Below are 12,312 nucleotides of genomic sequence, written 5' to 3'. Positions count from 1 at the left end.
ACATTATAACTGAGTGAATATTGTCTCAATTTTAAAATGTAAGGATACATTTATGAAGACATTTTATCTTGAAATTGAACTTTCCATTTCCACTGGGTCATTAATTCAATTGGTGTTGGTAAAAAGCTGTCGCAGCAAGTCACTCCAAAATAAACTTCACATGCTGTCCTTAATTAAAGACTAATTTCACTCCTGGGTGGTATCAGAGCACCCCAGAGCATATCAGGACATTCTGATGTGGAATTTCAAAATAAAAGCCCTTCAAAGTGTCTCGTTCAAGCAATATTTTTTTACTCATTTCACTTCACAGCCATAGCAGACCACTTCAGAGTGTCCTGGTACATTCAGAGTATCACTCTGAAAGTATAAGGACATTCTGATGTGGAATTTCAAAATAAAAGCCCTTCAAAGTGTCTTTGCTTTTTTGACTTAAAAAGTGGAAGAAAAGACTAAGGCGCTAATCTACTCTAATTAAGCGGAACATCATTTAGGAACATGAAAAAAACTTCTGTTTGATTAAAGAGGAAGAATCTAATCGTCCCATCCAGGTTTAACAAACATCATGTGAAGGACTTATCTAATAACAGGGTGATTGAAATTACTCATCATCAATATTCCTACAGTATTCATAAAATATTGTAGGAACTTGTACGTCCAATTTAAAATAGTTACTCCTATTTGTGGATAGACAAAAACTCCGGTAGCAAATGTTCTGCAACCAGTGAGTCTTGAAGCACACTGTGACTGACATCCACTCGTTCTGCTTCTGTTGCTCTGTTCAGTATACACTCCTCATGAAGGGCACGTTCTGATCTTCATGCGTGACCATTAGAAGTAAATGGAACTGTAGTCCAAATAACTGAAGCTTCTGAGAAAGAACTGTTGATGGTCGATCTTCTATATGCTCTCCGGATTGTTAGGATCTCCAATATACTTGGCTGGAGTCTATCTCAGAAGGCGGGTTTCACGTTGACCTAAAACCCACAGGATAGTAGCAATGGAAGGATTGCTTGGAGAAGTATCTTCAGCAGTCCTCCGGCTGCCTGTATTGACACTCCAGTCTGCACCAAGACGCAGCTCCTTAAAACATCTCCTGGAAACCAGTCTGGAAAGAAATAACACAATTTCCCTTCCTTAAGGTGCAAGAGAAGGACTTTTACCTGGGTAGAAACAGCTCTAAAGTCATGGGCTACGAGCCTACAGTAGACCACTATGACCTTACATCTTATCTGTCATTTGAAACTTTCAGAACAATGAACTGCTGATTGTGTTATGCTTTTCATCTTACCCACATTGCAGCACACACCAGACATCCCCTGCAAAGTTCTTCTGTTAAGTTGTACAGTGATGAACCCATTTGAGTCCAACCTTTGAACAATACATTTAGTCATGCTTTACCTAGAAGCACAATTTCATCCAGTAAATTGAACAGCTCTAAAATTGAGGGTTAAAAGATTCCTATGAAACGGAGAAGTTAGGAGGCATCTGAAGTGAAGAAACAGTGGCAGATTTCACTGCAGAATCAGATAACTGTGAAAGCTCTCCAGGTGGAAGGAGGTGAAATGCCATTATACATTAGACGTAAGCAGTTAAGGATGCATTATTGGGAAAACTTTCAAGCGCATGCAGAACATCGTCATCCAGCTACCAAAGTACTTCTTCCGTGTTGGGAGAGAGGAAAAGATGTGAACCTACAGTTCCATTAACAGTTTCCCGCAGTGTAGGAAGAGATGCAAATCAAAAAGACTAGTCTTTGTTCCGATTCATGTGCAGCAATAATGTCACTTTGCTCCTTTACATCCCATAGCAGGCAGAATATTGGTAATGAAATGCATGAAACACTTTATAGATTAAGGAGTAAGAATATTGAGACCACATTCATGTGGATACAAGCTCACAGAGGAACTAAGGGAAACGAAATGGTAGACAAATTAGCCAAACAGGCTCTCAAACTCCTGAGCAGATATTCAATACTTTTGTCGTATTATTGTGATACGTTTGGATTTAAACCACTTTTAAATAGCACACTTACAGGGAAGGGGAAACCTGGAAGCTCTGCAGGTGTTTTGGTCACAGGAAGTTGAGTGTTTTTCTGGCTCGGGTCGTGCAGCTCTGGGAAGTTTTACAGCTGGCTGCACAAACACATCCTCGTGTTAGATCATAAACTCTGTGCTCCTGCAGACCAGAGTCAATATTCTCACACAGAACACAACAACAACAACGCTGAGCTCATTTCACTTTCAGCGTGTTATTCGTGCTGCTGGCTGTCTCTGCCAGGACAAAACAAGACTTTTAACCTCAATACAATTTATTCACATTTCACACATTTATTCCAGGTTAAATAGAATATTCATATTGAAACATATTTAGAAAGGAACTACAGCACAGTCACATGATTTCACATCACCACCGCTAAGCTAAAGGCGGCTAATGTTGGGCTATAAAGGAACTACAGCACGGTCACATGACTTCAGGTCTCCACCGCTAAGCTAACAGTGGCTAATGTTGGGCTATAAAGGAACTACAGCACGGTCACATGATTTCAGGTCTCCACCGCTAAGCTAACAGTGGCTAATGTTGGGCTATAAAGGAACTACAGCACGGTCACATGATTTCACATCACCACCGCTAAGCTAACAGTGGCTAATGTTGGGCTATAAAGGAACTACAGCACGGTCACATGATTTCACATCACCACCGCTAAGCTAACAGAGGCTAATGTTGGGCTATAAAGGAACTACAGCACGGTCACATGATTTCACGTCTCCACCGCTAAGCTAAAGGTGGCTAATGTTGGTGTTGATGACGTTAAGTCGTCTCATTTAGACACTTGTTAGAAAACTCCGTTTTAAAATCCACCAGTGGGGGATTTACTGACGGGTTGTTGTGGCAGAACTAAACTTTAGAATCTCTTCAGCTTGAGTTAACCACAGACCTTATTTCAGGCTAACAGCCAAAAACACATTCAGAAAACAAGCGCTAAAATGCTTTATTACTAACATGTTTAGGGCTGATTTAGGACTGCAGCACTGCATTAAACAGCTACCACACTGGGACTCTTTCTGAAAACTAACCAGTCAAAGGTTCAAGACCGAAGCCAACCTCTAGATCTTTTTTCGGGTATTAACAGGAAAAAATCCTATATTGATTCCAGGAAAAAACACAGCTAAACCTGCAGAGATAAATCAACCCGGGGAGTTTTTGTGTTGACAGTGAAAGTCCCTGAATGACACGTGCACTCCCTCCCTGTTTCACGCTGTCTGCTCATGCTGCTGATCAAACGCAGATCTAAGAACAGGACGACACCTGAACCCCGCACCCAGTCTGAACCCCTGGAACCCAAACAAACACTGATAATACTGAGATTTAGATGTTAGATTTGCTCTTTTGTGAACCTGTGGGACACTTTACGTTGAGTCACTGTTGGAGTCGTTACCTTTCACCCAGATTCCCCAAATATCTCTGAGCCATTCATGTGTATCCTCTTGTATCACGTCAACTATAATTACTAACTATAATTGGGTCAGGAATACGTTTATATTATTTAAGGAGAACTGAGTTAATAAAGAGAATATAGCTTTTTCAACTGAATCTAATTCTTTATTTTATTTGTTTTGGTGGGGGGGGGGGGGGGGGGGGTAGATAATTCCGTTCCACACTCCAACACGGTAGGTGGCGGTAATGCACCTATAAAGCTGGTTGCCAACCGCCGAAAAACTACAAACAGGAGAAGAAGATCCCAGGTCTTTCGAACCTGAGTCCAGAGGGAGTCTCGTTGCGACAGTTCTGTCTCTGTGTGTTCCGGGGAAAGTGTGTGTGTGTGTGTGAGCTCCAGCACTGCTGATCCATCACCTGTGTGTCTGGATAACCCTCTGAATGGACTTTGTGCCCTTTTTTCTGAAGCGTTTACCTCGGACTATAGGAGCTAGCTTAGCATGCTAGCTGGAAACACCAGAGCAACACGAGTCAGAGTGAGAGTTTGATGGAGAGGAACAGTGCGTTTAACGGAGTGTGCAGGGAAAGGTGATTTAGTCAACATGAGTACAGTCCAAATGCTGCTCGCGTTGAAGAAGCAGCAACTCACTGCTTCTGCTGAAGAGATGTTTGCTCTGTTTGAAAAAACGATAGCAGAGTACGAGGAGGAACTGTGTCGTTCAGAAGAGAAGAACGACAGACTCCAGAAACTACTGGACTCTGTTTTGCAGCCCCAGCTTCGGATTCACACAGCAGGTCTGTTCCTTTGTCTCTTTATTAACCCTCCTGTTGTGTCTCTCTCCCCCAGTCTTCGGTATCCTTTGCATATCGACCTGTTTTAAGTGGGGATGGACCTAACATCCTCTAGGGGGGTCCGGGGGCTTTCCTCCCAGGACAGATTTCTTTTTAAATGCTGAAGTTAAATGCATCAATCTGGTGCACTTTGAGGGCAACATGAACTCCAGTAATGGGACCAGACACTCCCCTTATACACTGTATTTTCGTTTTACTGTCCTATATTATGAATTTGAATGATTTCATATCTGTTTTTCATTTATTCTCTGAATATAATGACCATATAAAGGTGTGCATTGGGAGAGCCACTGAGATAATTAGACTAAAGTGAACTATCCAAACCCTCAGAGAGACCTTTACCTCTCTGGGCTGACAGGAGAGGACTCTCCCTCTACCGTGTTGTAGAAACAGCTCCTCATATCCGTTAGCGCTGCTAGCTCCAGATGCTAACAACAACAATTCAATCCTGGGTACCAGTGAACGCTCGCTCACTCAACAACAAAATGCAGTCGTGACACACACACACACACACACACACACACACACACACACACACACACACACACACACACACACACACACACACACACACACACACACACACACAGCCGAGCTTGAATGACACAGACACACTGCAGTACTGTATTTTTCGTTTTATTTTCAATGGTTTTATTGTATGATGAGTGTGACAGATGAACAGATCGCCGCTGGGCTTTCACTAAAGCAGTGTTTCTCAAACTTTTTCTGTCATTCCCCACCTCAGAAGAAGGGAATTTTCCGCGTCCCACTTGTCCCATATTGCACCAACAAAATGGTAAAAAAAAATACACTTGCAAGTTTACAATTTTCTAATTTATTGAAGTTACAGTCAGTAGCAGCTTAACACTACAAGACCAGAAAAACATTAACATCAGTGTTCAAAATAAAAAAGAAATATAGAGAAAATTAAATTGTGCTTCAGTTCAGTGCAAAAAAACATGAGCAGAGGCAGGTGAAAAAATGACTGCCTTATCACAGCATCAGTGACTGCAATGGGCCTGTTTTGTGCTACACATCTTTTCAAAACAGGGTTGAATGCTTGATACAGCCACTCTCAAGTCAGGCTCAACGTCAAGATGAGATCTGTACTTTGTTTTCAGTGAAGCAACCGCTGAAAAGCCGACCTCACAGAGATAGGATGTGGCAAAGGGAAGAAGAATGCCCACAGCTCTCTGCCCAATGAGTGGATACTGCCTTTCCACTTCAAGCCAAAATTGACTGAGTGTCTCAGATGTAAATCTTAACCTCAGGGTGGAGTCAGAGGTCATTTCAATCAGTTGTTCCTCTTCAGTCACAGAGGGCGCTGTTGAGCCCAAGGTCCCTGAGCCAAGCTCATCATTAAGCTCAGGGACCTTGGGCTCAACAGCGCCCTCGGTGACTGGATCATGAGCTTCCTGACGGGCAGATCCCAGGCAGTGCGGATGGGGAACATCACATCCTCCACCTTGACCCTCAACACCGGAGCCCCTCAGGGTTGTGTGGCTGTTCACGCACGACTGCGTGGCCACACACAGCTCCAACACCATCATCAAGTTTGCTGACGACACGACCGTCATCGGCCTGATCACAGACGGCGACGAGACAGCGTACAGAGAAGAGGTCAGAGCCCTGACATCTTGGTGCCAGGACAACAACCTCCATCTCAACGTCAGCAAAACAAAGGAGCTGATTGTGGACTACAGGAAGAGGCAGAGAGAGGCACACACACCCATCACCATCGACGGGACTCCTGTGGAGAGAGTCAGCAGCTTCAGGTTCCTCGGGGTAAACATCAGTGAGGACCTGACATGGACACATCACACCAGGGTCATATCCAAGACGGCTCGACAGCGGCTCTTCTTCCTCCACAGGCTGCGGAAGTTCAACATGGACTCCAGGATACTCTGCAACTTCTACAGGTGCACCATCGAGAGTATCCTGACTGGCTGCATCACCGCCTGGTATGGCAGTTGCACCGCCCTCAACCGTAAGACTCTACAGAGGGTGGTGAAAACTGCTCAGCACATCACCAGGACGGAGCTGCCATCCATGGAGGACCTCTACACCCAGCGGTGTAGGAAGAAGGCCGGTAGGATATTAAAGGACCCCCATCACCCCAGCAACAATCTGTTCTGTCTGCTGCCGTCTGGCAGACGGTACCGCAGCATCCGGACCAAGACCACCAGACTCAGAGACAGTTTTATACCACAGGCTATAAGACTGCTGAACTCCTGACCTCTGTGAATGTCTACTCACATCTGTTTATAGTACACACATATCTATATATTATACATATCTGCTATACATAATATATGCATCTGTCCATACCTCCTCATTCCACAAGTATTTAAATACTCTCACTCTCAATGTATTCCACATATGTATATATTTCACATCCTCAAATCTTTATTGTTGTTACTGTAAATATTCTTCTCTCTTTTTGGACTATTTTATTTATATTATTTGCACCATGTATGTTGAGTTGTTGGAGGAGCACGCGACATAAGATTTTCATTGCCAACATATACGCTGTATCTGCTGTGCATATGACAAATGAAACCTTGAAACCTTGAAACCTTCAGTAGAGCTACAATCAGCTGGTGCTGCAGAAAGAAATGAAATACTTTATTTGTCATTACATATTAAACACAAATATGTTTGATAGATAGATAGATAATAAATAGGCATATGTATCCTACAAAATAAAATATCAAAACACCTACCTGCGGCATTAAATGGGTCCACAACCCAGTCATACTGTGTAGCACTATTAGGAAAGTATTTTTAAACAATCCTCCCAATGCCGTGATGTGCTGCTGTATGCACGGGATCACTGTGGTGGCTCCAGAATCGATGTTTTCGGCGACTTCAGTAAGATTCTCAAAGACTTATGTCTGGTCGATGCGCCTCCCCCATACCTCGAGCTTTCGGATGAATGCAGTGATCTTGTCTGCCAGGTGAGGTAGACTTGTCTTTGCCCTGAAGCTGAAGATTTAATTCATTCAGCTTTGCAAATATGTCACTGAGGTAAGCCAGTTTCATCAGAAATAGTTCATCACTAAATTTGGCCGCTGCCTCGTACATGCGCTCTTCTTCCAAAAAGACCCGAATCTCCGCTCTGAGCTCGAAGACTCGCGACAAAACTTTGCCTCGGGAGAGCCACCTTGCTTCGCTGTGAAACAGCACAGCTGTATGATCAGCTCCCATCTCCTCACAAAGAGCGGAGAACAGTCGCGCTTTCAGAGGTCGCGTTTTGATGAAATTGACCGCTTCCACAACTGCTGTCAAAACGTCGTTAAGTTCGGGCTGAGCTGTCTGGAACCAGCGCTTCCCGATGGATGATGCAGTGCGTCCACTGCGCATCTGGTGCGGCCCTCTTGATTAATGCCTGCAATCCTTTCCTTTTTCCTGCCATGGTCTGTGCACCATCTGAGCAAAACCCCACACAATTTCCCCATTTCAGCTCATGTTCTGTGAAGTAGCTGTCCATAATCTTGAAGAGCTCCTCAGCCGTGGCTCTTGTTTGCATAGATTTGCAAAAGAGCAAATCCTCATTTAGTGACAGTGACTCTGAATTTACAAAGCGGACATATGAAATGAACAGACATTTTTTACTGCTGTCTGTGGCTTCGTCCACTTGTATTGCAAAACGATTTTCTTTCAGTTTTTCAGTGAGTTGTGCTTCAATGTCATTGGAAATGTCGCGAATTCGTCTCGCAACCGTGTCGTTTGACAGGGGGATTGTTTTTAATTTCGCAGCGCTTTTCTCATCAAGCATAATTGACACCATGTCAACAGCAGCGAGGAGAATAAGTTGCTCAGCTATCGTGTGTGGTTTTTTGCACTGGGCAACTCTATACGTGACTCTGTATGATGCCATTTGTGCTGTACTATTCACTGACGCAGCTTTCACCATTCGCTTTTCCTGCTGACGGTATTCGGTGAGTTTTCGTTGAAAAAAATGATGGGTTTATCAACATGAGTTGGGTGTGATGTCTCCAAGTGTCTGCGCAATTTGTTTGGCCTCATACTGTCGGCTGCCAGTTGTCGAAGACACAGAACACACACGGGTCGCTCCTCATCACCCACCTCAGCTACAGTGAATCCTAAAGCAAGATACGCTTCATCATACTTTCTCTTTGGTTGGCATTTCGATTGGTTTGGCCCGTCTGTCTTCTCTTTCTCTGTTGTCGCCGAATCGCCAACTTTTGTTGCCCTTGTAACAAACTTGTCCATTTTGAACCTTAAACGATATAGCCTACCCACGTCTGCTGCCCTGTTGTTCTGTTGTCATTATTCCGCCGCAATTAACATGCCGACGTCTAGCCTATTATTGGCACTATGGTTCCAGGCAAGCTTTTTTTTTTTTTGCTGGTTTCCTATCTAATGTTCTTTTAACATGTTTAGGACAATTACGGAATCCATTGTGAGTGAGCTTTATCGGCAAAACAGAAAGGAATGACAAAAAAAAAAAAAAAAAGCAATTTTCTTCTGATTCCATGCGCCCCACCTGCAGTACCTCCGCGCCCCAGTACCTCCGCGCCCCACCTGCAGTACCTCCGCGCCCCAGTACCTCCGCGCCCCACCTGCAGTACCTCCGCGCCCCACCTGCAGTATTTATCTTTTGCACCATGTATGTTGAGTTGTTGGAGGAGCACGCGACATAAGATTTTCATTGCCAACATATACGCTGTATCTGCTGTGCATATGACAAATAAAACCTTGAAACCTTGAAACCTACCTCCGCGCCCCACCTGCAGTACCTCCGCGCCCCACCTGCAGTACCTCCGCGCCCCACCTGCAGTACCTCCGCGCCCCACACTTTGAGAAACGCTGCACTAAAGACACAGCCACGCAAAACATGCGGCATGTGTACGGCTCCTTCTGCGTACTGTAATTGTGTGCACTACACCCCTGCGTGCAACAACATGTCCGCATCTTCTAACTTAATTCCAACGTTGTCTTCTCTGTTTCTCGTAAGGTCCCCCTTTCTCTTGGTTGCTTGTTAGCAGACCCTTCACGCGATAGCAGAGCGAACAGGTACCGGAGGCGTAGAGCGAGGGAGCATCGTCCACTACTTAATCGATCGCAGGTGGCGTCGTGCTCGCGGGCGGATAATGCAAAATAAAAACCCTAAATGGGTCGCGGAATATACTTTGGCGGCCGTTAATATACCTGGGCGGCCCGCCTAAGTACAGTCTGTGTGGGAAACCCTGGTATAATATAAAACGTTACAACCCACACAGCTAAAGGACACCACAGCGGATCCGCAGCGGATTCCCGACCCGCGTGTCGGCGTCCACTTGCACAGTGTGACTGATCCGCCATGGATATATCCGCGCTTAACGACTCACCTCCGCGGCGGACCCCCAACAGACTCATACAATTCTAAACGGCTCATCCGGCCCGGGTCCGTTTTGGACCCGTTCAGGAGGTTGCGATCCCTTGTCTACTGTACTATTGACATTTACATTGATGGAAGTTATAGGGGATTATTCCGTTTTCGTTTAGTAGCCTAGCCTACATTCATTTTGAGATTATGTGTAAAACTCTCAGGCCTAGAGCACGAGAGTTGAATGAACGGAAGGATAGTTGTGTTTGAAAACTGCGTTGAAAAAAACTGCAATCCATTTGTGGCGGTGGGTGTTGGTTCTGTGGCGGCCCGCCACCCATTGGTCTATGTGTGGGAAACACTGATTTGTCTCAGTGGACTTTACAGTACAGAATATGAATGAAACACCCTCACGCCCTGGGTTGGTGTTCCTCCCGTACTCACAGACATGGTATTGGGTTAAATGTTGATGGAATCTCTTCCTTAAATTTGGCTTTAGTACTAACGGATAGATGTCCACTGCAGGAACCTTGGCTTCATGGTTTGTTGTTTAGTAATAATAAAACTCAAGAAGTTATTCAAACTTGTCAGATAAAGCAGGATTATGCGGTTCGACTCGTAGCTGCCAAATTTCAGTACCATATATCAGAACGAGGTCGAGAATGTGATCATAGCAGTGTAGCTGGAAATGATCCCAAATAAAATCATTGTTTACATTGCTGCTAAACTGGAAGAAAAAACACAGTTTCATTATTAACTGGAAGTGGAAAAGCGACTGGGCTATATGAGGTTTATTGAGCCAACAGAAATACGCAACAGGCGGGACTGAGAGAGATCATTTGCAAGTCTAAAAACAAAGGCATTGATCAGAGCTGCAAAACGACTGAAATTGTAAAGGTGGTTATATTCTAACACTTAACTGTCTTTACTTTGTGTTTCCTGCAGACGTCCAGCAGCTGGTGGTGGTTACAGAAGAGGTTCTCCCTGAACAGCAGGAGTGGAGCTCCAATCTGGACCAGGGAGTCCCAGAGTCCCCCCCACACATTAAACAGGAACAGGAGGAACTCTGGAGCAGTCAGAAGGGGGAGGAGCTTCAAGAGCTGGAGGAGGCTGATATCACCAAGTCTACATTCACTCCTGTCCCTGTGAAGAGTGAAGATGATGAAGAGAAACCTCAGTCCTTACAGCTTCATCAAAGACAGGCTGAACACATGGAAACAGGAACTGATGGAGAGGACTGTCGGGGACCAGAACCAGCCAGGAACTCGGATCCAGAGAGCCGTTTACAACCAAAGACTGAGGACAACAGTCAAAACTGTTCTGAACCAGAGACTGAAGACTCTTCTGAACCAGAGACTGAAGACTCTTCTGAACCAGAGACTGAAGACTCTTCTGAACAAGACACTGAAGACTCTTCTGAACAAGACACTGAAGACTCTTCTGAAGCAGAGGCTGAAGTCAGAGCTGATTGGAAGGAGACCACAGAACATCCATCAGTCTCAAACTTACTGAAAAATAGACCACAATCTGTCAGTGATTCACAACATAGTGCTGGAAAGAAACTATTTGAGTGCTCTGTGTGTAAGAAATCTTTTACACAGAATGGAAGTTTAAAGACACACATGATAATCCACACAGGAGAGAAACCATATAGCTGCTCAGTTTGTAACAAATCTTTTGCACAGAATGGAAGTTTAAAAAGACACATGAGAAACCACACAGGTGAGAAACCATATAGTTGCTCAGTTTGTAAGAAATGTTTTTCAGAGAGTGGAAGTTTAAGGAAACACATGAGAATCCACACAGGAGAGAAACCATATAGCTGCTCAGTTTGTAAGAAATCTTTTACACGGAGTGGACATTTAAAGAAACACATGAGAACACACATGAGATAAACCATTCAGCTGCTCAGTTTGTGACAAAAGATTGACATGGCTTAGTGTTTTGAAAAGTTACAATTGTGTTGGTCTTCAACCCTCACTGCTTCAATCTCAATGAAAGTCAAAATGAGCAATGTATTGTTCTTTATTTCTAAATGTTTTGTATCACTGCCATCCTGTTAATAAAGTGTTTTAAATAAATTGTAATTGATTCTGTAACTGTAAGGGAATACACTTACCTATTTTTGTCCTGATTACCTAATGCCGTTATATGAAATACTTTACTCCCAAAGCCTGATTTCACCCACCTTGACTCGACTCTTCCTTGTTAAATAATCGTAACATCTCCTCCGGACCTTTTCAATAGACCAGCTAGTCTCAGTGTCTTAATGCTAACTTTTTGTCATGTCATGTTGGACCGAAACCTTCTGTTGGATTGTGTGCTCTTTGCAGAACAGTGTCTGTAAGATTGTTTATGAAAGGAGTTGTTTTCAATTGTGTAAGGATAATCAATATATCCTGACGGAACATTGGAGATAATTCACTGTTTCTCGACGGACCAGATTTGTGTACTTCAGGTAATACCGGAAGTTGTTTCGTTTAGCCGTGGTTAGCATGTAGCTAATGGCAAAATCAATAGACGAGTAGAGAGAATCACGCGCGGAGTTACATACTGTAAGAAATAATAATCAATATTATGTATGAGGTATACCTTGTAGCGATATTTGTGAAGATGATGAAGTCTCCGGAGACACCAGCTTGTATACAATAAGGTTTATTACAACAGCATAGTATCATACACCAACACGGGCA

General features: G+C 44.0%; 1 protein-coding gene across 1 annotated transcript; it reads left to right on the top strand.

Annotated features, from left to right (window-relative positions):
• Positions 1-3,734: 3,734 nt before the first annotated feature.
• LOC134871366 (zinc finger and SCAN domain-containing protein 31-like) lies at positions 3,735-11,700 on the top strand. Its single transcript, XM_063894127.1, has 2 exons — positions 3,735-4,230; positions 10,565-11,700. The coding sequence occupies exons 1-2, from the start codon at positions 4,038-4,040 to the stop codon at positions 11,512-11,514; spliced, it is 1,143 nt and encodes a 380-aa protein (XP_063750197.1). The 5' UTR covers positions 3,735-4,037; the 3' UTR covers positions 11,515-11,700.
• The last annotated feature ends 612 nt before the right edge of the window (positions 11,701-12,312 follow it).

Source organism: Eleginops maclovinus, chromosome 1 (assembly GCF_036324505.1).
Source record: "Eleginops maclovinus isolate JMC-PN-2008 ecotype Puerto Natales chromosome 1, JC_Emac_rtc_rv5, whole genome shotgun sequence".
NCBI classification, from domain to species: Eukaryota; Metazoa; Chordata; class Actinopteri; order Perciformes; family Eleginopidae; genus Eleginops; species Eleginops maclovinus.
This window is presented reverse-complemented; position numbering and strand designations above follow the sequence as displayed.